This window comes from Fringilla coelebs (genome assembly GCF_963513975.1).
Source record: "Fringilla coelebs genome assembly, chromosome: 3".
In the NCBI taxonomy this organism is placed as follows: Eukaryota; Metazoa; Chordata; class Aves; order Passeriformes; family Fringillidae; genus Fringilla; species Fringilla coelebs.
This window is the reverse complement of record NC_140030.1, coordinates 41,193,320-41,221,102: the sequence shown is the minus strand read 5'-3', so window position 1 is coordinate 41,221,102 and position 27,783 is coordinate 41,193,320. Positions and strand designations below refer to the sequence as shown.

The following is a 27,783-nucleotide window of genomic DNA, read 5'->3' as shown; positions in this document are numbered from 1 at the left end:
CACGGATCACACTCCGACTCCAAGTTACCCGTGGAGCCACGGAGCTGATGAGCCTCCCGTGGGCCTCCTCACAGTACGGCAGGCGGGAAGGTGAATCCCGTTTGGTTCTCCTCGCTCCCGGCTGGAGCGCGTCCCCGCCTCCCAGTCCCGCCGCGGCTGCCCCGGAGCGCGGCCGCGGCTGCCCGCAGTAAAGATGGCGGCAGCGGGCGTTGGCGCTCCGGCCGCGCCGAGGGGAACGGGAAGCGCCGCCCGGCCGCCCTCAGCAAAGATGGCGGAGGCAGGCGCCCGAGTATGCCAGGCGAGGGTCAGCACCGTGACGCCTTTCACTTCCGGGTGAGCGCCAGCGGGCGCCATATTGTCTTGTCCGTGAAGACGAGGAGTGATAGCGGGGGCAGCGCGGCCGCGGAGCGGCGGCACCGGCGGCGGCGGGAGGCGGGGGAGCGCGTAAGTAGCGGGGCGGGCTGCGCTCGCCAGCGCTCCCGGGGGGCCGGCGGGTGTCGCTGACCCGCTCTTCCCCTTCGCTCCGAGTCGAACCGGGAGGGCGCCGCGCGCCGCGGTGGCGGCGGCAGCAGCTGCTCGCCGGGCATGAGGAACCGGCGGTGCCGACAGCGGAAACCGGCGGCCAGGACGAGAAGGGACGAGCCGAGAGCCGCTCGCCCTCCCCCGCTGCCCGTCCGGGGGGGGCGGCGCGCCGCGCATGCGCGGCGAGGGCGCGGGGGGGGCCGGCGGAGACCCCCGGGACCCCCCCGTTCCGCGCCGCCCCCCCGGCGGGGGTCCCCGGTGGGGACGGGCCCGGCCCCGGCAGTGCGCATGTCCCGGGGCCGCCCCGCGCCCGTGCCGCTGCCCCGGCGGCGCCGGGAGAGGCCGGTGCCGAGCGCGCGACCTCGCGGGGCCGGCGATCCCGGGATGCTGGGAGGGCGCAGCCGGCCCGGCCGTGCCGGGAACCGCCGGCTGCCGGGGATGCAGCGCCCGTGGCTCTGCGGGGCGCAGCGTCTGCTTGGTTTAGCCGGTAACCTAGTTAGGGAAGCAACATGTGCACTGGGATTTGGTAGTTGGCTGTGTCAGCAGCCTGGCTCCTGCAGATGAAATGTATTTATGGGGTATTTGTGCTGTTTCATGGGTTTCGTGGCCGCTCCTATGAGTTCGTTCCACTGGAGGGCTCCAGAGAACTGAAATTCACACAGCGGCGTTTGTAAGATACCTGGACCAGTAGCTTGGCAAACGCTGGGTGTTTTTAAATGGATTCTCAAACAGATCATGGGTTTGAGAGCCTTTTTGCTCTCAGCACTTATCCCTGCAGTTTCTCTGTACTTCATTAGACAATCCCACAAAGTTGTTGAAGTGAATTTTAATGGGATGTGCTAGGCTTTACAGTAAAGGATGGAGACACAAAAGTGGTCCGAGGGCTGGAACTGCTTTTCTGTGAAGACAGGAAAAGAGTGCTGGGGTTGTTCAGCCTGGAATAGAGAAGGCTCTAGGGAGGCCTTATTACTGCAGGCTTTCAGTACCTAAAGGGAATGGAAGGTACTTTTGTATATGAAAAAGATGGTTAAAGGCTTGTTACCAGGGCTCTGGGTGAGGGACAACAGTATTAAACTGAAATTTAGATTTAGGCTGAACATCAGGAAGAATTTTTTTATGATAAGGATGGAGAAGCTGTGGAATACGTTTCCTAGGGAAGTTGCACGATTGGAAATGTCCAAGATCAGGTTGGACAGAACTTTTAGCAACATCATTTCATGAAGGATACTGAACTAGGTGGTCTTTACAGGTGTCTTCCAACCCAAACCATTGGATAATTCTGTAATGTACTACCCCAGCTGAAATTTCCTAAGCTTCTGTAACAAGTGATAATGCAGAGTATTCAGCCACCTTGGTTGTTGTTCATTTCTTCTCTTATCGTTAACACCTGTAAATGTTTTCAAGCAAACAGTCTGTTGGAAAGCGTGGGATACAGGAAACAAGGGTTGCCCTAAGGCTTTGTATTGAAGCAGAGTCAGCCACCTTTCAGAGAGGGAGAATGGTGGTCTTCAAAGCATAAAGCAGACAATATTCTAACATCATGTTCCAAAGACAGGGTTACAAATACCAGTGCAGTCCAGCCAACACCTGTACTGTTGGTAGGAGTAAGAAACCTCTTTTTGGAGTGCAGCTGCACTAAAGATGGCTCTCACGGGGCTGACAGATGCTGCAGCTCCCCTGACTGTAGAACAGAGGGGAACTGAAAGTCTCAGCTTTGTCCAGGCACTAGGATTGGTGACAGTCAAGCTCCTGGTTTTTAATTTGTTTGGTGCAGCAGCAAACCTTGTGTCATCTCTGCTGCTAGGCCATGACAAGACTTCCTTTGTCCCATATGACATACAAACTCCTGCTCTGATAAGAATGCTTTCTACACTTTGGGCTCAGAGGTGTTATAGGGCTTAAGAGTCCACAAATTTAGCACAGTTCCACGATTTTTTAGCAGTTAACTCACTTTATAAGCTGTAGTGGTAGAGTGGAGTTATAACCATGTTTGATTTTTAGTTAACTGCAGAATTATGTAAAGATTCAATGGGAACAGGAGTTTCCAGTCTCACTTCTTTTCATGACTGAGGTATGTGGTGATTCTAAGTCTGCTTTTAGTGACAAATAATAGTTTGGGTAGGTGTTATTAAAGTGTTCTTACTTTCATCACTAGCTGATCCATTATTAAGTTATAACTATATCGTTGAGGTTAATATCTGCTCATGACTAGTGAGGAGTAGTTGTTTATTTAGTTATTGGCACTAGTAATTTTTGTGCTGATCATGTTCATTGCAGAGGAGGTTGCAGATGGACCATTCACTTCAGAAAAAAAATAGTACTGTGTTACAGGGCTAATTGAAAATCCTGCATCAGGACTTTCAGTGGAATGATACATGAAAAAAATAAGCAGATTGGACTTTCCCTCCCCCCCCTCCCAACCCAGCACAGTTTTGACTTAAACTGCCTAAGTTATGATAATGTTTCTGTGGTAGTAAATGTTCTAGCAGTGATTTTGTTTTGGTACTGTATGATAATCAAATCATATGTTTGTCTTTATGTCTTAGAAATACAAAAAATAAGTAAATGCCAATATCTGGTCCTTTTGCTCTTTTAAAAAAGAGTTGTATTCAGCTCAGTGGATATGTGGATGTAAGTTTGAATTGACAGGCCTTGGAAGCTGTACTGCTGGAGTGACTCCCTGAAGAAGATTTCGCAGTACTTTTTTTTTTCTCTTTTAGTTTTTTTAAAATTCGACCTTTGTTCGTACTGCTTCGTCTTGTTAGCATTGTAAATATTAGTCAGACATACTGATGTGTGAACCTGGTTCTGGAAAACTTCATGGATACTAAGCAAGCCGTTTTCATCAGTTCTTTTTCTGTTTCTATATTTTGGATCTTGGTTACATATTTGAAAAGCCTCTATTCTTCAGTGTGAGAAAGAACAGTTCTGATGTTAAAAAAATCCAGTGGAGCAAATTTTAGTGATACACAACTATAAGTAAGCTGGAAGTTTTTACATGTTTTTTTGACTTGTCGTCATGCTAACAGATCCCAGCAGGTACAGAACTATAGCTTCTGGTTCTCAAGAGGAGAAAAGATGCATAGTATGTGGGCATGAAATACTGGGAACAACTTAGGGTGGTGCCTTCTGTGGTGTATACAAGTCTTTGGCCAAGTGAAAGTGCAATGAGAGAAACAGAGTAGTAGGCAAGACAGTTACTGTAACTTTTCTGATTTAGTGCAGACTTTATTAATGCCATAAATTTTTAGTTTTTCTAATGAACAGCTGAGTATAATATAGTAGTAAATATTCATTCTCCCAAGTAAAATCGAAGCTGGTATGTTTTTGTCTGAGTGATGGTATGCGTTTGTTCTGACTCTGAGTGAATGTGTCTGCAGCCACTCTGTAGTAACTTGGAGGGTTCGTTCCTATTGGGGTGCCTAAGATACAGCGCTTTTCCAGACTCCAACATGCTTTTAACTGCTGAAGTGTTCTGACTTACCTGGGTCTTCTATGCTAAGACCCCCACTTAATGATAATTCTTGTGACACCCTTTCTGCATTAAATTTTTCTTCTTGGTAGGGGGGCTCCTTTGGATATGCAAAGCTATTTTTCATTTGCAATTCTTTTCAGTCACACCTCTTCTGTACAAATACTTACAGAGAAGTATCTTTTATTCCAGTGACACAGTCATGGAAGAAGCGCTCGGTTTACATTTCCTTCCAGTTGGGAGTACTTTGAAATAGACATCTTTGGAGTTTGTACTGTATGTGTCCATTATTGACTTTGGATTCCAGCGTGGTTGGATATTGAGAAGACCATGGCTGAGCTGCTCTAATTCCTTGGGAGAGCTATGTAAGCTGTTGGTGTTGTATCCCCAGAGTATTTATCCACTAGTCCTTCCAACCTCATTGGTGATGTCTTTGCTACCATGGCCCTAATGAAGTAATAGCATAGTGGGAGAAAAGGGAGCGGGGAAACAGCTCTGCAGCAACACTTGTTCAGCTTCAACTCTCGAGGGAATTGGCCTTATTCCTGTCTTTCTACTAACTGCTTTGATCCTGGTGTGGTGAATGCAGGATTAGATTTATCCCACTTGCAATTGAACAGTTCCACAGAATTCATCATAGAAACTCGTCATGAGCTTTCAGTCACTGTGCTAAAACTTTTCTGAGTCAATATTTACTACCTTGAATGAAAGGTAAAAGCCTTACATTAGAATAAGGCACCCACATGAAAGATCAAGAAATCAGGCTATTGATTTCAAGGAGCTCTGCTCCTGAAACATCTTCATTTTCCTTTAGGTTCACCCTCGGAACCTAAATCTATATGAGATAAAGAAACTCTGCCCACAGAGTATGTGATGCTTTTGAGATCCTTCTCAAGATGTGTTGTGGATGACTTCTGTAGCCCAGGTTCTACAAAGAGCAACAGAGACTAATGTGCCTTTGTGTGTTTCAAAACCAGTAATTGCAGTTTGTTACAAACCAGGACTCTGACCTCTTGGGGTCTTTCCCTTCCACTGTGTAGACCTAAATATAGTCCAAAAGTCATGGCTGCACTGTCAGGTTACCTTAAAGGATGTGGAACATCTTTCTAGCTTTTTTTGGTTGGGTTTTTTTGTGTTTGTTTTTGGGGGTTTTTTTTGGTTGGTTGGTTTTGTTTTTTGCCAAGATACCATGGAGTGCAAAAGAGTGTGTTGTCTGTAAACCCTGAGGTACAAAGACTAGATGTGTTGGGATTCTCCAAGTATGCATGATGGCTTGTTTAATTAGATGATGGCTATTTCTTTGCTAAATGCCATGCCTGTTTGGAATGCCTGCAAGACAAATCTTTAGTCACCAGAAAAACTCCTGCAGCTGTGTATTAAGAGTTCAATTTGCAAGTAAAACTTGTCAGGCCATCTTGTGTCATATATTGACCTGCTCTTCAGGAATGATGAGTAGTATGATCAGAAAAGTGATGCAACAGCCTCCCCTCAGCATCAGAAGGCTCTTGATTTCTGTCTGTGGCCTCTGTAGGTTCCGGAGTCCTTAGTCTGGTTGATTGAATCACCACCACCAGAGTGTGCCCTGAAGATCAGGTCCAGTGATACTGATGTCTGATGTAGGAATTCCTAACCTGGATCTCGTCAGTTCATGACACAGCAGAAGGTGTGTGCCACTCTCCTTCTAGGGACAGCTTGACTCCTAGGCTGTCTCCTGATTTGTTGGAGTTAAAATAGTCTAGCTTCTTACAAATCCTTGATTTCCTATTCCAAAGATGACTTTTCCTCATTTGTAAGATATTTCACTTTCATGGATTTACTGGCAAGCCATTCAGAATCTCTGTATCTGCTGCAGAAGCTGGTGACCTGTAAGGTGTTGTGCGTGGTTCGGATGGTGTGTAACATTGAAATTAGGAAGAAGCAGATTGTCAGAGTGATGGGAGTTACTTAGAAGGAGCAAGAAAGTGTGTACAAGATGCACTCAGTTATCTTCCTGATGCTTTTCTGGAGCTGAGCTAACTTCTAGGTCTCTGTGCTTCTCGTCTTGGACTAGCTGCATGAATTGGAGCAATTCAGTGTATCCATTAGCTGTATTAAATTTTGTTTGGGGACAGATCTTGCTTATCTTTCCAGGGGAAGCTTCTTGATATTTTTCAGTTCTGCTGCAGCCAATGTAATAAGGCATTTAAGGAAGATAGGATCTCCAGGGTGACAAGCAGGCTTTGTCTTTTGACATTTTCAAGATTGAGCCTCACTCCATAAGACTCCTCCAGTGTTGAGAGGTCAGAGCACAGGTAGCTCTGCACAAGTGCTGTTGAACTGGTAGTGGATTTTAGGAGTTTACATTATGAAACTACCTAGGTAGGGTTGTCCAAGGAACCTGAGTGAGCCTGTTACTGCTGAAGTTCTGTTGGTGGCCTTGTCTAAAAGAGGGCCCCATCTCTGATATCAAGGGCCTTCACTAAGCACTGTGCCATTGGCGAGTTCTCAGGAAGCTGTGCTCTTCTTGACAGGGTATATTTCTGTTGGTGTGGAAATATGTAATTTGCTTCAAGATAGCTGTGTTTTGTGGGAAGTGCTTGGAGGAGTCTCCCAGAGTTAAAGGTGAGCTTGTGAATTATCACTCAAGACTGTTTACTGGTAAGTATTTTCTAAATGTGTGCTTTCAGTGTGTGGTGTGTCTGGACACATACAACTATGTTGGAAAATACCTTATTATGCTAACAAATAGGTTGAAGGAGATGCCTTTTTTCCCTGAAAGAACAGGTTAACATTGAGGTGTAATTCATAGTTGAGATGCATGTTACAATCAAGGATGGGAGTGGAAAGGTGCCTTTAAAAATATGTTCTTTGTCTTTACACAAAGAAAAGTTACTTTAAATACAGTGATAGAGAGTTTCACACCACATTTAAATGTTTCTGAGTGCTCTTGGCTCTCAGAGGTTGATGGGTGATTGAGGTAAGTCAAGTCTATATTGCTGTCTCAGCTTTTATCATCAGCAGTGGAGCTCTCACTAGCAGTCCTGTGAAGGGTAGCACATTTTCATACCACTAATTTGCTTTAATAAGACTTCAGCAGATTCTAGTCCAGCCTTTGAATAGAAATTTAAAAAGAAAAAAACCCAACATGTGAAAGAACATATTTCAAAACATGTTTGCTCTTAAGAACTCCTGCAGTATTTTCAGGTATCTTGTGAACTTTCCATAATCTGTTAAATATGTGTGACTGAAATTAAATGTGAGTTGATGGGGTGCTTTGCTCATGTGATTGTGCTTCTGTATAAAACAAAAAGAATCCTGAATTGGCTTCTGTTTCTTCATTAGTAAACAGATTTTTAATAGATTCAGGTTCCTGTTCTGTGATCTGACATCAGGGAACAGCTCTTGAAGCACCAATAAACATTCTTTTGTTTATTTGTGTGTGTATGCTAGAGAGAGAGAGAAGGAAAGAAAAAAGGCTATGTCCAGTTGAATTGGAGGGTAGAACAGCTAAGTGAAAGAACCTTAACCCATCATTGTAAAGGAGCGATAGTATCTGCATTTTCCTTTGTAAGTTGGTGCCTACAAAATGGATCCATTCTTAAAACCTGTTGCTTTTTAAACCTGTTGTATGTACTAGTGATGTGAGAACCAGTATGTCTTAATGACTGCTCAGTTGAAGTACCCCTCTGTTACTGGCTTGATAGCTTTTGAACTGAGTTAATTTTAGCCAGTATTCATCTCCCTCCCCTCCAACTTCAGTAGAAAATAGTTTGTATCACTGTCATTTGGATGTTCTGCTGTGTATTTGGCCTCAGGTCACTGGTGGGAAATAGAGCTGTCCATTGTATTAGGTGAAGCCTTTCTTTCAGGTGATGCTGATTTGGAAACTTATAAGAAATAAAAACTTGTTTATTATTTGGGTGGCAGCATCCTAAGTTAATTTTGTCAGTGCAGATTTTAGTTAGTAGGAGAGGATTTTGAGTCTCTTTTCTCCATTTATTAATTACTACTTGTGTCTCAGGTTATTTCTTGTCATGCGTATTAATACGAGAGGTTCCAGTTGTTTCAAGCCTTTAAGTTGCTGGTTTAGTGGGTGAGAGGCATTGTTTGTTGATTTTGGGTTTGTTTCCTCCTCCCCTGCCTTGGTATAGGAGATGAATCCCTTGCAGTCATTTTAAAATTACTGCTAACAGGCTACATTTTCTCCGCCGTGTTTTGTAAGTTCTTTGTGAAGTAGTTTGTGCCCTTTTCTGTTTATAGACTCAGGTTCAAAAGTGTTGTTTTAGTAACTCACATCTGGTTTGTTCATTACTGTATGACTTGACTTGATCTGTTTTTATTTTTGACACCTTTAAAATATCTCTAGGAAGGAAACTGTCCTTCGTAGTGATCCTGAGATTCTGTTGAAAAGTCTTTTCATACTCAGTAAAGTTTCACAAGCAGAATACAAAGTTACATTGCCTGTATGTAAAAGGAGTAGCATCAAATAGCACGAGTGCTTGTTTTAGTTACATTTTAGAACATCACAGCTGCAAATGAAGAACTAAAACCAGCTTGGGGTTTGCCTCTGAAACTTAAAAGCAGATGGAACTATTAGACACTGCGGTGCTTAGCAACATATTTTTGAAGACAATGAACCACTTTTAAATGCCTGTAGCCTTCCTATAGTAGATAAAAAAGTACCTTTTTCATGTTTACCTTGTACCAGTTGGTGAAAACGTGGAGAAAATACAGGGAAATAAGTGGAGAACTAAAAAGCAGGGGAATCTGTTTCCCAGAAAATGATGATGTCCTGCTGTTCCAGGTGATCATAAAGAGAGAGGTGCTACAACTAACCTCTTCTGTCCAATGGCTCTGAGCCACACGTTTAGTCTTCAGTATTAAAAATTTTGAATACATGACTTTCTCTTGTAGCCTGTCTATGTTAAGAATACTTCTATAAACATTTTAGGGTGCGAATTTTATTCCTTCCATATCCAATTTGTGTTTCTGTAAAGCAAACATTGCTCAGTAAGGAAGATGTGTTGAAATAAAGAAAAAATCGTTTTGGACAGTTTTCACATCATATTTGGAAAAGATCTTCTGCATGTACAGTTGCATAAAAAAGGTGATGTCATTACTAAAGTGTTTGTGTAGTACATATTTCTGATTAGGAACAAAAGCTTTTACACTGAATTTGGTAATACAGCTGTGTACTTGAAAGTCAGCATACTTTATAGTTACCAACCTATGAAAATCAACATTTCTTCAGGAAAACCGTAGAAGTACAAATGCAATACAGAACTAAAAGCTTTCAAATACAGTTCACAAACTAAAATTAGCTGTTTCAAATAGCGGTGATTTTAAATTAGCTTGTTCTGGGTGGCATAAATTGAATTAATCAAATGTTGAAGTTCTTCAGGGTTTTATACTGTTGTTGCTGTCTTGTCATAATGTTGTGCATCAAAATAGAACCCAGCTCCATGCCTTGACCTATTGCTTTGAACTTCCACTCCTGATTTCTCTCCCCAGAATAGAAGTAATAAGATAAAATAATCTCTCCAGGGAAAGTTGAAGACTGGGCCATATTATGTTGCAGAGCAGTGGATCAGCAGCTATCTATGCTAACAACTAAAATCCAACAGTGCTTTTTATTCTGACCGTGCAGCCAGCTGGCACTGAGGGAAAGCCTGTGACCTTCCAAACTAGACTGGACACGTGTTAACTGCTTGTGGGGTCCCAGGTCCATGCAACACCTGAGACGTGCTTGGAAGCACCCAGAGAGTGCAAAGTGGCCTGGGTCAGTGCTGTTCTCTAGTGAGGACGTGGTGGGGTCCTTCAGCACTCCTTCCTGTTGGAGTGGGGACTTGGCCTCAGTGTCCTAGGGCATAATAACTTGCTGATGGGGCAGCCAGGAGGTGAATGAATGCTGCTGCTGTCCGAGGTCACTGCCTGTCTGCTTTATCCCTTGGTCACCATTTCAGATGCCGCTTGGTACAGGGCTGCAAGGTAATATATCTTTCCTACAAGATTTATTTGAATGCCCTGTAATATAATAAGGCAGTTATTGTCTTGAGGGCAGGTTTTACTGAGATGTGGAGGCATTTGTTGTCTTAGACCTTATTAATGATCTAAACAAGTGCTTCAGTTTGTCCTTAATGAGGATCAAGGCCTGAGAGTAAAGAAAATAAAAGTCAGAATACTAAGAGTCCATTTCAGTTGAGAAATAGATATATAATTATGTTAGCTGGAACACGTTTAAAAAAATCTGTAATGCTGAAGATTTTAGGACAGAGATAGAACAAGTCCAGTAAAAATAAATCTCCTTTAATCCTACCACGTAAAAGCTGTGTGTAGGAGGTTCCAATTTAGTTGCATTTGTAGAAGTGGTCTTAATATTGTTACATTTTGATGAGAGAAATTGGTACTTAACTGTGTAAATTTTTTTTTGCATTCAATTATATGTAAAGCAGTCTTATTAGTGAAAAAAACCCAACCTTTTGCTAAGTTTGTGTAATTTCACAAACTTGTTGCAACATACTATGTATTGAGGTAAAAAAATGCTACCAGAATTAGTGAAATCCATATTGATTATTACTAGTGGGATTTAACAGCTGGAAACAAAGGGAGCAGTACCATGAGGCTGTGCACTGCAGTGGTAGTCTGAAACCCCAGTTCTTAAAACTTTTAATATGTAAACAAATTAATTTTGACATTTGAAAGTATCTTTTTTCAGGATGGAAAGATGAACTGAGGGAAGGAAAAAACATTTACTTACCTTTTTCTTTAGGGTGAAAATACTATTTGCAGTTACTTCCTCATATCTAGTGTATGATATATGTGTCTATGAATACCCAGAGAGCTAGTTTTTAAGGGATCAGCTAAAATGTTGCATTAAGTGCATTAGTAGCCACCCATACACTCAGCTGGTATGAAAAAGTTAATTTCCTAGGTACAGATAAAAATGTGAAAAGAAGGAGACAAGAGAAAGGGCGGTGTCTTCACTTATTAAAGGTTTGAATAGCATAAAAGTATTCATGAAATGGGAAAAAGCCTCCATAGTTGGTTTGGCAAGAAAAGATAGTGAAAATAATAAAGTATTAGATAGGTTTTGCCCAGTACTCCCCCTGTTGCCAAAGTTGATCTGGTCTTGTTTAAAGCCTCCCCAAAATGCAGCTGAATGTTTCAGAGCCACAGGTGTAATTTTTGTACAGTGTTGACAGTAAGTGCTTTCAAAACAAAGGTGACCTACAGTTTTTCAGATAAAGGATTTCATTTGACAGAAGTATGCAAAATACAAGTTTGTGTTCATCTCTGCATGGCCCAGTGCCCCTGATGTTGAGTGCAGCTCTTTGTGTGGTGCACTTTTGTAGAGGAATGCTCTCTGCCTATGCAGTCATGCAGTCCCTTGTGTGCGCTGGCGAGCCCAGGATGCCTTTGCGAGCAGGTTCCACTCCAGTAGCTTTGTCTGTGTGCCGAGAGCGGGCTCTGTCTGTGGGGTGTGTGTGTGTCCTGCTCCCTCAGAGCCACTGGGGCTGCTCCTGGCTGGCCACCCAAGTGGCACTGGCTGCTTTGAACTGGTTTGCTCTGAAGCAGAGAGGCTCTATTCATCTATTCTGTACTGCACTTGGCTGTGAGCCACGACTGGGTCCTGTATGCTGCTCCTGTGACCTCAGGGAATGAATTTTTCTCTTTAAGTTTGGAGTGTTTGAAACAACCTACGTGCTTGATGTTTTAGCAGTGTGAACTCAGGGATTGTATGTTAAATTCCATGTGGATATATTCATTGAGTGGAAAGCCTGTTGAGGAGTTCTTAACAGATTGGGTAGGGCAGATGGGGTCACACTCAGTGCATTCCTACCGTACTGGTTTTTGGGAACAGCTTCTGGAGTGAAGTGTTCCCAGAACTGTGCCTGGTCTTTGTTTTTGGAGAAGCTCTTTGGAGCAATGCAGGTGGCTGTTCTCAGGTCTTCCATGTGTAGCAGGTTAGGTGTGTGCTGGAGGTACAAATGACTGGAAGGAGCTGGTGTGCCATTGCAGGCACACCTGCCTGGACTGCTGTGCCTCACCAGAATCACACAGAGCTGGCCTTGGAGCTTCACTGCAAGTAGACTGTGGAGCTCTGCTGCTGCCATCTGGAGCTAGGGCTGCTGCTGCCTGCTCAGTGAGAATATATACACACAGTAAAAATTGTTTCTCATGATTTTAAGGGGCAATGTGGTAATTGTGTGGTCATATTTATTTTTCTTTCTCGGATTTGAAGGTATATGTTTAGAAGTTAAGAAGAGTCTGTACAATGCATAACATGCATGCGGGCACTGTCTTGTACCTGTGCAGTTCTCCTGTGCAATCATTAACAATGTGTTTTACCATTTGGTGACTTTTTGTCTTGCTTAACAGCCTTGCATGACACTTGTTTGAAGAAGTACACATCTTTTCCCTAAGAAGCAGGCAAAGATACCAATCATGCCTTTTGTATTTTGACTTGCTTTAAATTGCATTTATTGCCCGTTGAGATCTTGTCGTACAAACTTGTCATATCTCTCCTTGAACATCATTTGGTAGTTAATTTCTTTGTGAAAATACAGAGAAAGCATACTAGACTCCTGAAATCTTACAGTAATATTTCAGATATTACTCCAAAAGGATGAACCATTTCCTCCAGCTTAAAATATTAAGCCAGCATTGCTTCAGCTTGCTTTGCAAGGCTTAACTATATCTGCAGTTATGTAAGTTTCAGTTATGTGATATTTCATGGGCATCTATTTAAACATACAACTATTATTTTTAGTTGAAATATAGACTATATAAAGACTTAAAAGATGTGGGATCAAGGTGGACAACCTTGGCAGCAATGGCCTTTGAACCAACAGCAGTGGATGCAGTCATTTCAGCACCAGCAAGATCCAAGTAAGTATATAGAAAGCCTTGTGGATTAATTCTTTTCATGTGTTGTCGTTTAAATTTTTGAATCTTCGTAACAGAGTATGACTCATAGTTGCCTTTGTAGCTGCTCTCAAGATAATACATTTATGATGCTTTTCTGAACTAGAAAACACAGAAAACATACTAAAGGTTCCAAATGTTTTCATGTAGTTAATATATAATATACAAATAGAAGCAAGAAACCTGAGTTATCCTACTCAATTTATCAACATTTTACCATACAGATCAACATTTAGACCTCTGTTACTAGATATGTATCCCTGTCAGTTCTTTAGCCAAGCTAAATCCTTTGTTTGAGAGAATATGCTTTTTTATTCAGTACCTGTGTGGCAGAAGTATTAATGCAGATTATATATATGGAAAAAAAACACCTCAATGGAAGACCAGTATGGTTCTTGATTTAGGTTACAGCAGTGATAATCACAATCTCTTGTTTGAATTTTTTTCCCCCCACCAAAACCACTAAATGCTTAAAAGAGTAGAACATAATATACCTTAAATTGAAAATGAGGTGGCAACAATTCAAAATATCAAGAGAAATAGAGAAATGGATGAAAGTGCAGGTGTGTATTTAATACTAAGGCAAAGTGATCAGGCACACAGGTTTTACTGTCACTTTAATTTCTGTAAATTCACTGGAGGGTGTTCCTAATTTGATAATAAGCAGAAGACATACTAGTGTTCTTATCTGAGAGTGCAATTTATTTATTTACTGATAGGAATGGCAGTAAAGAAAAAGAATGGGAGAGAGAACTGTAACATAATATCCGGCAAGGGTTATATGAAGAGGGTACATTGAAGAATAATTTTCCAATGAAGTATCTTTTTTACTCTCAAATCTTCATGAACTTATAATATAAGGATATGTATATTAATTTCTGATGTAAAAATTAGCTCACATATGAAAAAAGTGCATTATTACCACCCATTCAATGCTAATGTGAATGTAAAATAATCTGCCTTGTGACATTTTGAACATATGCAGAGAAACTGTACTTCAGCAAGTCTGTACACTGACATTTGCCTTGTTTCTTTTACTGTACACTGTGAATCAGTTTAAATGGTGCTCACAGTGCTTGCTGAAGGTAAATGTTGCCCATTTATCTTGAGCAATAAGACCTGTAATTGAGAAACAGTGTTATACTTCAGACGTGTGAGTTCTAACCTTTTTAACTCCCTCTGTTTATTTTAGGCCAGATTGACTGGGCTGCATTAGCTCAAGCATGGATTGCTCAGCGAGAAGCCTCAGGGCAACAGAATGTGGTGGAACAACAAGGAATGATGCCAAACGGACAGGATATTTCAGGAATAGAGTCTGGTCCAAACAACCATAATAATTTTCAGGGGGATCCCAATTTCAACAGAATGTGGCAGCCAGGTTTGTTTCCCTTCCTGTTCATTCCCTTTTTTCATGTTTCTTAATTTTGTTCTTGTCAGACTTTTTTTGGTGCAAACATGCCCTGTCCCTCAGGCTTCAAAATGCAAAACTACCAGTTGACTTATTAATCACAGCTCCTACTTAGAGAGCTACTGTTGCCTCTCCTATAGTGTAATACCTGCTTCTGGCATGAACTTGAAGTGTAGAATGAGTTCACAGTATAACTGATGCTGGCTTTAGATGTCATAAAATCTTTAAAAAGGAAGATCAGCAAAAGCCCATGTGAAAAATATGGTTTTATTGTGTTTCATATACGGAGGATTTATCCTTTTTAACTTGGGTATCTGATTGTCAGCATTTTTCAGTCATTGTAAGTTAAAGTTGATTGTACCCTTCTGTTAGTATTGATTATTTTCTGTATTTTTTACTTCCTCCAAACTTTATTTTTCCCCAAAAATTAATTTTCTTTTTAAAACTTCACAAGACACCACTGGTAATAAGAATGGGATAGAAATGGGTTATTTTCTGCTAAGAATTTTTCTGAAATTGTTTTCTGAAAGCTGGATTATGACACTATACTGTAATACAATTTGAAGTGTATGAGCAACATAGTAAGCCTATGTGCATGTCCTAAGTTTTTTTTGGGGAAAATTGCACTTCATACTTGATTCTGTTAATGGTTGAAAGAATAACACTCCCAGTTTTCACTGTCACTATCCAAATGTATTGAAATGCAACATTTAATATAAGTAGGCTTAATATGTTATTGGTAGCTCTTATATGTGTGTAATAAATGGGAGGTAGCCATCAGGTTTCACCTACCTATACTAGGCTACAAGTTAATGTAGGCACATGTAAGCATTTTTAACTTTTCTATGTGGCAGAGTGTATTCTAGCTGTATTTCTGTACAGTGAGTAGAAATTTTCACAGAAATAGAAAAGCTACAATAACACTTTTTAGTTGCTACAGTAATAGATGCAATTATGATGCAGATGGGAAGGACAGTAAAAATTAGAAAAATGTACTAAAGGACTGGATGGAAGGTAGAAGTTAACCTGAGAGGCTAGATACTAATTTGGTTACTGGTGAGAGTTATAAGGCAGCTCTGTCACAGTCTATAAGTATCTGTATAGTGTACATAATTTTTGTCTTTTTAAGGAGTCAGTCAAAAATTATGGCCACACAAGCTTTTAATTAATTCCTTAGACCCTTTTCATTCTGTTAGCCAGTTGTAACGTATGTTTGAGGACTTATGACTATAGTTTATTCTGGGACCTGTGCTAGATATTGGGCAATCCAAGTCATCCATTATCAGGACTCAAGACTTTGGAACACAGGTTTCAATGGTTGTGCTGCTTACAACACCATTTTCTTTCCATGGTAGGTATTTCAAGGCTATTATGCAAAATAGTAAAATAGCTCCTTGCTTTCAAAATTGATGTAGAGAAGTAGGAGCAGTTTTTTAACAATTTAAGCAATTTGTAAGTCTTGTGGTGAGCTCACTATTACTAGAAATTTATATTAAAAAATACACAGGATGTCTATGCCTGTCCAGTTCTGTCCCCCACTGCATGTTTCAGTTCAGCTACAGCTACTTGTATTTCCTTTGTTTAGTTGAAGAAATTATTGAGACAATATAATACAGTCTGCAGATTGATGATTCTTCCTTGCTTTATCATCTGTGATGCTTTGAGGAACCTTGTGACAAATGCAAGAACGCTGAGTGATTGGTGACTCATATAAATTATACTAACTTGGTATCGAATTGTATTCTAAATCCTAAACAGAATGGGGAATGCCTCACCAACCCCCTCACCCACCTCCAGATCAGCAGTGGATGACTCCAACCCCCCCAGGTCAAATGGAAATTGTTCCTCCATCGGAAGACAGCAACAGTCAGGACAGTGGGGAATTTACTCCTGACAACAGGCATATGTTTAACCAGAACAATCACAACTTTGGGGGACCTCCCGATAACTTTGCAATGGGGCCAGTGAACCAGTTTGACTATCAGGTGAAACATATTTGTTGCTTTAATACTGTAGGCGCGCAGAGTCCCTTCCATGGATGTGTTCCTCTAATATCATCTAGCGGCGACTTTCATTCTTCAGTTCTACAAACATCTACAGAATCTGTTATCTGCTAAGATACATTTTAACCAAACACTTGACAGAAGATACTTTAAAGTTCTCAGTTCTGTTCAGATGCCAAAGGGTTTTATTTTTCTACAGTATTAATGAGAAATGGCTGTTGTCTGCAGTATTTAAATTAATCACTGTGTTCCAGTATACAAGTTAACATTATGTAGCTTTGTGTTTAAAAAAAACCAAAAAAGAGGAGAAGGAAAAAAAAATAAATTAAGAAAGATATGCTTAAATATGCTAGATAATGTACCACAGGAGACAGTCCTGTATTTGCAGGGAGATAGACTGGATGATCCATTGATCTTTTCCATATCTATCTACTGTGATTCTTTGAATAAACAATGGTATTTCTAAAAAAGAAAAATCCATATCCACTTTTTTCTTCATTCTGGCATATAAGTTGTATAGTATAATAAACGTGTAGGTGGTTTTGTTGCTAATAATAGCAGGGTGCATTGGACAGACCTTTAAACACAAAGAAGTTTTGTATCTTCCCTCTATTTTCAGTATTTTTCTTCAGAACTCCTGATATAAATGACAAACTTGCTGTCTAAAAACCTACCTCCTGTTCATAAACAAATACAGGGGAAGATGGGCAGAAAATTTTTGTTATCTTCTAGGCAATTTTTTATCTTCTAGGTTATTTTTCCTCTTAAAATTCTCTTTTTCCACAGTATTGTTAAATAGGGAACTAATAGTTTTCCAATACATGAGTTTATTATAATTTTTGTTTATTGTCATGGGACAAACTCTTAAAATTAGCTTTAAATACTACAGAAAACTTGTTTTGTATTGAATGAAAGAGAGATGCTTAACCTGAAATTGTAGTGGAGAGTGCCTTAGTGCTAGTCACTTAAATACTCAGTGGAATATTTGATACTGTACCCTTTTTCCTGGACACTATCTTCTTAAATAATTTCATTTAGCATTTCTGGGCAGTAAATATTATAATGAAAAACTCCTCATATATGCCTCAAGACTTGTGATTTTTGGGTTGTATAGAGATTGCCCAGAACCCAGGATCTGTAATAAAATTGCATTTTATGCATTTAATATTTTAATCAGCCATATTAATAAGATCTGTGAAGGATTACTGGAAAGTGCACAGTGCAAAATTCTTATGTAATAAAAGGCTGAACTTTAAATTTTTGTGCTCATGCTGTAGTTAAAAGACTGCTAACATAGCTAGACTTTTAGACTTTTAAATCTTAGTTTTGTACACTCTTTATTTAACTGCATGCTCTGATGCTAAGCTGGCACTGAATTGATGGAGATGGTGATTATAGAGCTTAATGTTTAGCACAGTGTGAAAGGAGATTGGTTGAAGCCCTTTAAGGTTTGTCAAGTATCCTTGCTTAAGTCTAAGTTTAGTCATTAAATATTTAAAAGAAACTTGTTTCTTGGGGACCACAGTAAAAGAGATTGAGAGATCTCAGTAGCATAGAAATCATGGATTCCTACTTGCATGGATTTTTGTAGACCGACTTGCTCACATGCTGCATTTAGTGTTACCATGTGAAGAAAAATAAACTGCATTACTCTTTCAGCATGGGGCTGCTTTTGGTCCACCTCAAGGTGGATTTCACCCACCTTATTGGCAGCCAGGACCACCAGGGCCACCAGGTCCTCCAGCACCTCCCGCACCTACTCAGAATCGAAGGGAAAGGCCCTCCTTCAGAGATCGACAGCGTTCACCTATTGCGATGCCTGTGAAGCAGGAGCCTCCCCAGATTGGTACATGTTAACCACTCCTTAATGAAAAAATTTAAAAGATGTATTTTATAAAGAATTGCAAAATTTGAAGACCTTTTTCTTTTTAATAGCAAGTAAAAGAGCAGCAAAAGAAAAAGCAATTATAAATGTTTTTTTCCCCACAATCAGATGTGGGACTTGTTTTGATGGGGAGATGGGGGTTCACTTCTTTGTTTTGGGGGATATTTTTATTCCTTTTTGTGCAGGGAAAGTTTTTTCATCTTGAAAAACTGTAAACCTTGCTTATGTAGATGCTGTGAAACGTAGAACTCTGCCTGCCTGGATTCGTGAGGGCCTGGAAAAGATGGAAAGAGAAAAACAGAAAAAATTGGAAAAAGAGAGAATGGAGCAGCAACGTTCACAGATGTCTAAAAAAGAGAAAAAGGAAAGTGAGGAGGCTGAAGAAGGGGATGGCCCACGGTTACCTCAGAGAAGTAAATTTGTAAGTATAAGGGCTTGTTTTTTGCTCAGGTTTGTATTTCCTGAAAGATACCAACTTTCTAGTCTCTTCAAAGGAGAGGCTCTGTGTTCCTGGTTACCTCGTTGGCTTTGTTGTTTAAAGTAAGGTTAAACTGCTGCTCTGTTGATAATTACTTGATATTTTGAAGTTTTTAATGGCTAAGAGGTATAAGTATATAATTGATCTGTAATAGCGAAGAAACAAGGATGAAATTGGACTTTTTTTTTCTCTTTTGGAATGTACAGAGCCTTTGAAAGTCAGAATTCCAAATCAGCAGCTGAAAATATTAATATACCTGTATTTGCTAAACTGAGCCAATTTAGGAAACCCTGCATTGCCTTCATTCTAGGAGTTATCTTTTTTGTAGTGCAAAGTATATGTCTGGCAGGGAACTGACAACTAAGTGTTTTCTTAGCTTGTGTGGGTACATGTACCTGCATATTTTTTAGGAAGGGAGAAAATAAATGGTTTTATGATAACTTGTAATACAGGTTTCAGTACAAAGTAAATGAAGCTGACTATTAAAAATAGAAACTAAGGAGCTTGATATTTAAGTTTTTCCTGAAGTGTATGATGCTGTACTTGTAGGACAGTGATGAGGAAGATGAAGATGCTGAAAACACAGAAGCTGTAAGTGTTGGGAAAATCAGCAGGAGTCCATCCCCAGCTCCTCAAGAGGAGCAAAGTGAACCAGAAATGACAGAAGAAGAAAAGGAGTACCAAATGGTATTAATAATGTAGTTCTCACTAAGTATTTCTGTTTAATTGCTCATACTTTTCAGGTATATCAAAGTAAATCACTTTTTGTATGCCCAATGCTGTCAACAGAGGTACAGTATGCATTGTACAGTAAAGCAGGGTTACATTTGCATCTGTTCATAATGCTGTCTTTCTCATAGAAACAAGGATATCAGTTATGTAACTAATTTAGCACAATAGTGAAAGAATGTAATGACTATAATCTTTGCATTGATCTTTACTAATTCTATGGTTTTGTTTCACGTACCAAATTTCTGAAAACTTTTAGTGATTAAGTGCACCCATTTCAAATCTGTGCTTCAGCCTCAGTTCCTGTGAAAGGGTATTGAAGAAATGTATTCTTGCAAGGAGTGCTACAACCCTAAATCCTTGATCACCAACAGTTTCACTGTGTCTGCACAACCTTCACACTTGTGAATTCTTGTTAATTAAGGCCCTGAATTCTATTAAGCTCGATGGATGTATTTTTGTAGAGCATGTGGCCAGACATAAACGACTTGGAGAACTAGCTACCACCTCAATTTTTTTTTTCAATTTTTGTAGAAAATATGTAATAACAAAATGCTGCATAAGTAACCTCTGATGATCTTTACAGGCAGCATACCAGTCAGAAAAGTGCTCTTTGTTTTTTGAAAGAATAATTGGAATCAGTCTAAGTACATTTCTGATTTACATATTCATTGTTATAATCATCTTAGACATTAAGATCAGAGCCCTGGTTAGCTGTGTGAAATACATGCAGACACAGTTCACAGTCAAAATAGAAACTTTAGAATTGTGAAATCAGGTCACATTTAAACAGCTTCAATCTTTTTTTGGTTTTTTAGTCGTGTCTTTTGAAAGAAGTTATTAAATAAAATGTGCAGGGGACAGCTTTCATAGTCATCAAAAGAAGTGAAGCTGTATGGATATATTTTGAATGCAGAATTTATTCAAGATGTTTTGGCCTTTAATTGTATATGCTATTTTCTTCAGATGATGCTGACAAAAATGCTGCTGACAGAGATTCTCTTAGATGTCACAAATGAAGAAATCTATTATGTGGCCAAAGATGTTCACCGTAAAGCAACTAAAGGTATGCCGGGTTTGGGAGGTTTTTTCTTTTTAGTTTCTTCTGCGAAAATTCTGTATTTGCATGTCCTTAGAACATTTAACCTCCATAGTTCTCCCTCAAGAACAATTCCAATATAATGCATCCAACTTGGTAGAGTTCAAATCCAGTAATCATGTACTGTTGTCCTGTGCAGTGTATTGTGAGTTACTTGAGTTATTCCATTTTTTTCATACAATTCATTTCAGTTAAAATGGTACCTTGTGTGTCAATGGCTCTTGAGTTGTAGCTGTTCCTTACTACTATCATCTTTATCTCAAAGCTGTTCAGAAGTGAAAAGAGATGAACTTTGAGTCCTCAATTAGTAATTAATTTGCTTTTGCTATTAACATGTATTGTACTTACAGAACAGATTATTTTAACATAACAGAGTTAATCTAAGTATGTAACTACTGAAGTTGAAAATGATGTGCAGATGCTGTAACTTGGAAAGTGATTTATGAGTAAATATTTGGGTTTTTTTTGTTCACTGTTAATTTGCAGTTAAATTCTAAATCTTCATGGTCAGAAAATCTAGAAGTGGTTTTAAATGGATGATGCGTTTTTAATGTTTCTTCTCTCCCTCCAAAGAACAGCAATAGTAGTAGATTTAACAATACCATAGACTCATGACTATGAAATCGTGGCTATTTGTGTTAACATGTTGTTCCTGTTGTTGATGTGATACAAAGCTCCTGCAAAACAGCTGGCACAGTCCAGTGCACTGGCTTCCCTCACTGGACTCGGTAAGTGTGTTCCTTATTTTTGAGAGGGCTTAAAGGGGGAGTTTCAGTTTTGCCTTGCATTTCTAGAAATTGCATTTTGAAACTAGATTTTAATTGCCTAGGAGTATGGGTCACTTTCTGATAACTTTATCATTATCAGCACCTTTGTTTGTTCCACAGGTGGTCCTACTGATATATAAGTGGGATAGTTGCTGGAGTGAAGGACTAGGCAGTGTGATTTAGTGTATGAGAATCTTGCCCTAATTTTGAAAATACGTTAAAATTTTAGATAAATTTACTTGTTAAAGTATGATAGTTTCAGAAGCACACTGCAGCCTTCAAAGAAAGGAATACTATTTCATACTTTTCTTCTGTTTTGATCCATATGAACCAGAGGGGAAAGTTGATAGAAGAGTAATGTGAAAATCTATAAATAAAAATATTATAATCTTTGTAATTATTTTATTGAGAAGCTACATAAACACAAAGGCTCCCATATCATATACTGCCAGAAACAACACAGGAAAGAGAGATTGAAATTCCAGCTTGAGACACAACTGCAAGAGATTTCTCCCAACATGACTTTTATCATCTAAAATGTACTGCAGCGGTGTCAGTGATCAGTTATATGTTCATTACATGGAATATTGATGAATTAGATTGAATGTTATCATCACAAGTATTCATGTTTCAAAACTAACTCAGTAAAGATCGTAAGGACCTCAGACTGAAAGAAATCCATGTCAGATGCTTAAACTGACTTTATCCTTATCAGTCCAGTAGTTAAATATCTCTGGGGGAGAAGAAAGTCTGTTTCTATTCCATCTCCATACCTGTCAAAGTGCAGTGTTTTCTAAATCATATGGAAAAAATTGATACAGCATTCAGAATTTCTGTAGCCTTGGACTATGGAGGCAGCTGAGATGTCTTCTGGGAAAGATCCCAGGCATATTCTGTCCCGTTGCTGATACAGAGGCAGACACTGTTACAGTCTCCACAGGGAGCTTTTTTGCCTTTCCATACAATGGAAAAGAGTACCATGGTCACAGTGGTTGCTTGCTGAAAATAAACAAGCTGTTCCAGAAGGAGTAGAAGCAGACAGTGACCATCAATGCAGATACGGGGGCCTTGAACACACTGGCAAACAGCACTGGCACTTACCAGAATAAAGTGACTTCTTCAGAGACGAGGAAGTGAAGGAAGGGCAATGTTACTCTCCTCTTTGCCTCACAGAAGTATTAAGAACAAAGCTTAATCTTTCCTCGTGATAGACTGGACTTTATGCACGCAGGTGGACTGGGTGGTTATGGATCAGGAGACAGTGAAGATGAGAGGAGTGACAGAGGCTCTGAATCATCTGATACTGATGATGAGGAATTACGACACAGAATAAGGCAAAAACAGGAAGCATTTTGGAGAAAAGAGAGAGAACAGCAACTACTACTAGAAAAACAGCTAGAAGGTAAACCATACAATGTCTTACTGTGCCACTGTATATGGAGTTTACTACTTAGTGTATGTAAATTGATGGCAAAGAAACATGTTTTAAGCAAAAAAAAATGAAGCTAAATTTATAAATAATGTTTTTTAATTCAAATTATAAAACCCCAAAACCCTGTGATTTACTTCTGCTTCTCCGTACAAGGTAAGGTTTGTCCTTTTGTACAAGTAATGTAGGCCAAAATGGTAGCACAGTCACCTCCCAGTGCTGAAGAGCTGTCTAAAGATGGATGCAGTGTTAAGAAGTCATGAACCAAGTTCACAGGCTGGAGGAGAAGGTGCTATTATGATAGAACTTCAAATTGATGGTTTCCTCCTTTAACTTTTTATTTAAAAGCCTGAAAATAAGACATATGGAGCCCTTAATGAAAGGCTAGACTAGCTAAACTTCTGGTTTTCTTAATAGTCTTGTCTCTCTTTGAGTGTTGGGAGATGTATGCATAAAAGCATAGCCATATGGAGAATGTCTGAGTGGTGGCCTGTGACCTCTGTCTTCCTAGTGCAGGAAGCCAGATGTCAGTGTGGAGACATTTCCATGGGACTATTTGCAGAAATACAAAACAAGGGTGTAAAGCAGCTGATTCTGTACCTCCATAATACTGAAGAATGCTAGTGCAGAGTTTCATTTGTTGCAGTGTTTTGGAAAGGCAGAAGATTTCTAATGGACAATACAGCATCTTCTAATATACACTGGCTTCGGCCTGTATTGCCTAATAACTTGGGGACCAGCTGGAATTGTTTTCTGGGTTAAATTTGACCATTAGCTGTCATTTGGACCACTCTGGGTTTCTGGATGCAGTTTTATTCCCTAAATTAATTCAGGAAATGATGGCCCACATCAAAAGCCCATTTTTAGGCTAAAAATATATGTCAGTTATTTTTTCTGGATTCAATTTAAAATGGGGAGATTAGGTTGGCAGTGATGCAAAGAATCCTAGATTGAATAAAAATAATTTTTATTTTGGAAACCTCTGAGAAATGCTCTGAGAGTTTCACTATATGAGAAATACAGCTTCTTCAGACCAGACAGTAATCCTCAACCCAGATGAATGGGGCTCAAAGAAAGGCAGGAAGCATCAGTACTTCCTGCTGTATTGTTGAGGAGGAAGCAGAAAGGGAGAATCAGGTGTGCAGAAAGGTTACAAAAGAAAAAAGCCTTTTGTGTAGATCAGTTTGGGAGTTCTGGTGTTCCTGGATATTTGTTTGAGGAATTAACCATTAAAAATAATGGTTAATAAACCATTAAAACATGGAATAACATCAGTACTTCTAAAATGACTGGGCTCTACTTCTTCTAAACCAAGAGGACAACTTTACTAGAATTATAAGAAAGGAGAGTGGTTTGTTAAGTAGTTGGTATAGTTGCAGTGTTTTAATTATAAGTATTATGAGAGGTGCTTGGAAACTTGGTTTTGTTAATGTAATGGTGTGGAAATTACTGACATACTGCTTGAAATTAATTGCATTTTGTTTTCTGGATACTTCTTTTTTCAGAAGAAAAGCTACAAAATGAAAAAGTTTCAAAAGAGATGAATGAATTTATCAACAAAGAACAGAATAGTAACTTAGCATCACAGGAGGCAAAAGAAATTGAAGCAGATATGGTTCATGAAAAGAAGAGATCTCCAAATGCAATCGCACCTGATGTAGAACTCAAGAAAGAGGGTAAAGAGAGGACAGGAAGGAGTGGGTCAAGAAGCTCTAGCAGTGGTAGCAGCAGCAGCAATAGCAGGAGCAGCAGCAGTAGCAGCACAGTATCCAGTTCATCGTATAGCACTAGCTCAGGTAGTAGTCGCAGCACTTCACGTTCTTCCTCTCCCAAAAGGAAGAAGAGACACAGTCGCAGTAGGACACCATCACATAAAGTTAGGCGCAGTAGAAGCAGGAGTTACTCCCACAGAAACAGGAGAGAGAGGAGTAGGAGCAGGGAAAAAATAAGGGAAAGGAGAAGATCTAGTAGAAATCACAGTGCTGAAAGGGGGGAGAGGCGGAGAAATCGGAGTCCTTCGAGAGAGAGAAGCTGGGATAGACGTAGAAGCGGCAGCCGCTCAAGAGACCGGCGAGCCAACCGTGCGAGCCGCAGCAGGAGCAGGGACAGGCGTAAAGCCGAAGACCAGCGTAGAAGCCCTACTGGAAATAGGCACAAACATAAAAGTGAGGGTAAAGATCAGGAAAGGAAGAAGGAGCAGGGTGGAGGTGTAGATAAAGACAAAAAAAAGAACAGAGAAAGGGAGAGAGATCAGGAAAAAAGAAAAGATAAGCCCAAAAAAGAGGAAAAAGAAAGTAAGGCTGGCAATCATGATGACAGTAGATTAAAGAGAAAAAGAGACAGCGAAAGAACTTTCTCTCGCAGTGATTCAATATGTGTGAAAATAATAAGACAGGATTCCAGACAAGAAAGCAAAAAAATTACTACCAAAGATAGCAAAAAACGATCAGGGTCTGAATCTAGTGCAAGGAGTAGTTCTGAATCACCAGGAAGCAGTAAAGAAAAGAAGGCTAAGAAATCGAAGCATATTCGGTCATGCTCCATGGAGAAATCTCAAAGGTCTGGTAAGAAGGCAAGCCGCAAACACAAGTCTAAGTCACGATCAAGGTAGTATACTTTTTAAGTATTTTGTCTGACCTTTAAAATGTTTTTTTATATTCGTCTTCATGTGTACGGCATATGAACCTTTTTAATAAAGTATGGTATTTATTAAACTTTGTCTTAGGCAAAAGTAACTTTGGAAAATCTTTTTAAACTATTAATTACTAAGCCTAAAGTGTGTGTGGGTTTGGGGGTCTTTTATTTTTTCCAATTAACTTTTTCCCCCTTTTCCTTTATTTTTCAGATCAACAACTCCTCTTCGTCGTAAACGCTGAGGAATTTATGGCACCAGTGCTATGACGTTTAAAAATTCCATGAGTTATAAAAGGCTTGTCTCATTATAGAGGCACATTGTGGCTATGTAGGTGAAACCAGAATCCTTTTTTTTATTTGTAAATAGGTGTATTTTTTCCAAATGCTGCTCAGAATAATAGGATTTCTTTGTATTACATTTTTTCAAGAACGGTAGTGCTTATTAAAACTATAAAACAGGCCATTCTCTTTCAGCTGTAATGTTCTTAAAATTACTATTGAATGTACTGTGATGTCAATAAAGCTCTTTAGTTCATTTTTTTGTTTAAAATTCTTGCACCTGAATTTTGTGGTAAATGGTAGAAAGTACTTAAAAAAAAAGAAAAGGCAGCTTTTTTGGTATAACAGATTTTTAAAGTACTTGAAAAAGATTTAACGTGAAACACTTGTAATCCATGGACATGATAAGATTACTTTATTGGGGGTGTGGAAAAACAGAGAAAAGACATCTTATTTTTCTTTAGATACGTGTAATAGATTTTTTAATAACCCTTTTTTTTTTTTGGTCTAGCTGGTACTATATGCTGTTTGTGTAAAATATGGGTCACTGTAATACAAGCTATACTTAAACAGACTGAACCCCATTAGGAATATGTGCGATTAACTGATCTCATGTGGCAGTGTTAAGCTCTGGAACTATATTCCTCACCCAGTTTTCAGAGAGATCTTTGGATGTTCAGGGATATTACACACAACTCAGAATTTCAGATGTTTTTATGGAGCATGTTTATAAACATCACTCAGTACACGTTGGAAAACTGACAATAGGTTAACTTTACATTTTGGCACATGCATTAAATGCGTAGTGAATATTAAAGCTGGTTCTTAGTGTCATAAGAATTATGACTTGTGTAAAGCTGATACACTGATGTATTAGCAATGCCGCTAATTTTTTGATTTCAATATTACCATAAAGTGAAAGAGGTCACTGATTACCTACTTCAGGAAATTGACTATTGCTATTAGAAACAAGAGTGTGAAATAATAGAAGTTAAAGAACAAACCAACAATACCCAACTCTAGGCCAGTGACTGTTACATAAGAACATAAATTCAGGGAGAGATCTCTGCCTAAAAGGTCTGGTATGACGCCAGTTGTGAAAAAGGTAAAAGGCTTAACATCAAAGTAAGCTCTGATTGGCTCTGTCTTCTAAGAAAAAATGGTCCTAGTACAGGCAACTTGGAAAGCATGTCTTCATGAACAGATAAATCCATTTAACTAAATCAAAATTCAGCTATGCAGCTTTTTTCCACTGTAATTTTTTTCATAAATAAGATGCAGAAATAAACTGCTTCAGGGCAAAGAAATACATTTTAACTATGTGTTTAATAAGCAAACTAATTGCTAGTGAATACATGCATGTTTATCAAAACACTTTTACAGATAAATAATCAGTTATAAATTATAACACCCCCCTCAATTATATCTTTCACATAGAGTAAGCAGTCATATTTATTAACAAAATAAGGCATAATTTACAACACACAACTTTTACTTGCATTGGTAGGAATATAAATGATGATGTATTGATCCAATCTCACTACACTCTTGGCTCTGGGTAAGAGTGAGGAATTTTTGGAAAGTAGGTAGCATAACAGTTCAGATGTCCTATAAGGATGTCGTGTGAGAGACAGAAAAAAACTAGAAATAAGCTTAAGAAAAGCTGTTGAGGAATACAGTTTCCAGGATGCATTGAATTTGATTTTCAGTTCAGATTTTATGTTCTCTGTCTAATAATAAAAAAGATTGTGTATGAAAAGCTTTATATACTCTGCCAACAACTGGAATTCTGTCACTTCCTGTAAATATGAAAATTATTTTTTTGACACAAATGCACTTCTATGGGTAGTGACTGTATGCCAATAAAAAGAGCATACGATCTCTGTATTTAACTGTTTCAGAAATCTTACTATAACGGCCTACTCATCACTCAGTAATTACATGCATGTCGGTACTCCTGTCAGCATCACATACATGAAACTTCTCTGGGCTTTGGAAACTCCCCTTAGCAATGTCTTTCACCACAAAAGGCTGAAATAACAACTGCTCTTTTAATTCAATACATGTGAAGTTATCCTAAAATGTGCAAATGCATACAAAAATGGGAATGTATCGTTTTAAAATGAATGCTGCAAAAACATTTCAGTGCACTACAGGAAAGCAATACGTAGAAT

The 27,783-nt window shown here is 39.3% G+C and overlaps 1 protein-coding gene across 2 annotated transcripts; it reads left to right on the top strand.

Annotated features, from left to right (window-relative positions):
• The first annotated feature begins 365 nt into the window (after positions 1-365).
• On the top strand, positions 366-27,466 carry PNISR (PNN interacting serine and arginine rich protein). 2 transcript variants are annotated; one of them, XM_084201816.1, is made up of 12 exons: positions 366-444; positions 12,744-12,862; positions 14,091-14,276; positions 16,065-16,291; positions 17,969-18,155; positions 18,425-18,615; positions 19,222-19,359; positions 20,368-20,467; positions 21,175-21,228; positions 22,499-22,669; positions 24,202-25,303; positions 25,542-27,466. In XM_084201816.1, the coding sequence occupies exons 2-12, from the start codon at positions 12,775-12,777 to the stop codon at positions 25,570-25,572; spliced, it is 2,475 nt and encodes an 824-aa protein (XP_084057942.1). In that variant the 5' UTR covers positions 366-444; positions 12,744-12,774; the 3' UTR covers positions 25,573-27,466. The 2 variants fall into 2 exon arrangements, with proteins under 2 accessions (XP_084057942.1, XP_084057943.1); XM_084201817.1 differs by lacking the exon at positions 21,175-21,228.
• The last annotated feature ends 317 nt before the right edge of the window (positions 27,467-27,783 follow it).

Coding starts and splice junctions, on each gene's coding strand:
- PNISR (XM_084201816.1), top strand. CDS start 12,775: ATGTGGGATCAAGGTGGACAACCTTGGCAGCAATGGCCTTTGAACCAA. Junction 12,863..14,090: donor TCAGCACCAGCAAGATCCAA/GTAAGTATATAG, acceptor TGTTTATTTTAG/GCCAGATTGACTGGGCTGCA. Junction 18,156..18,424: donor GCAGGAGCCTCCCCAGATTG/GTACATGTTAAC, acceptor TTGCTTATGTAG/ATGCTGTGAAACGTAGAACT.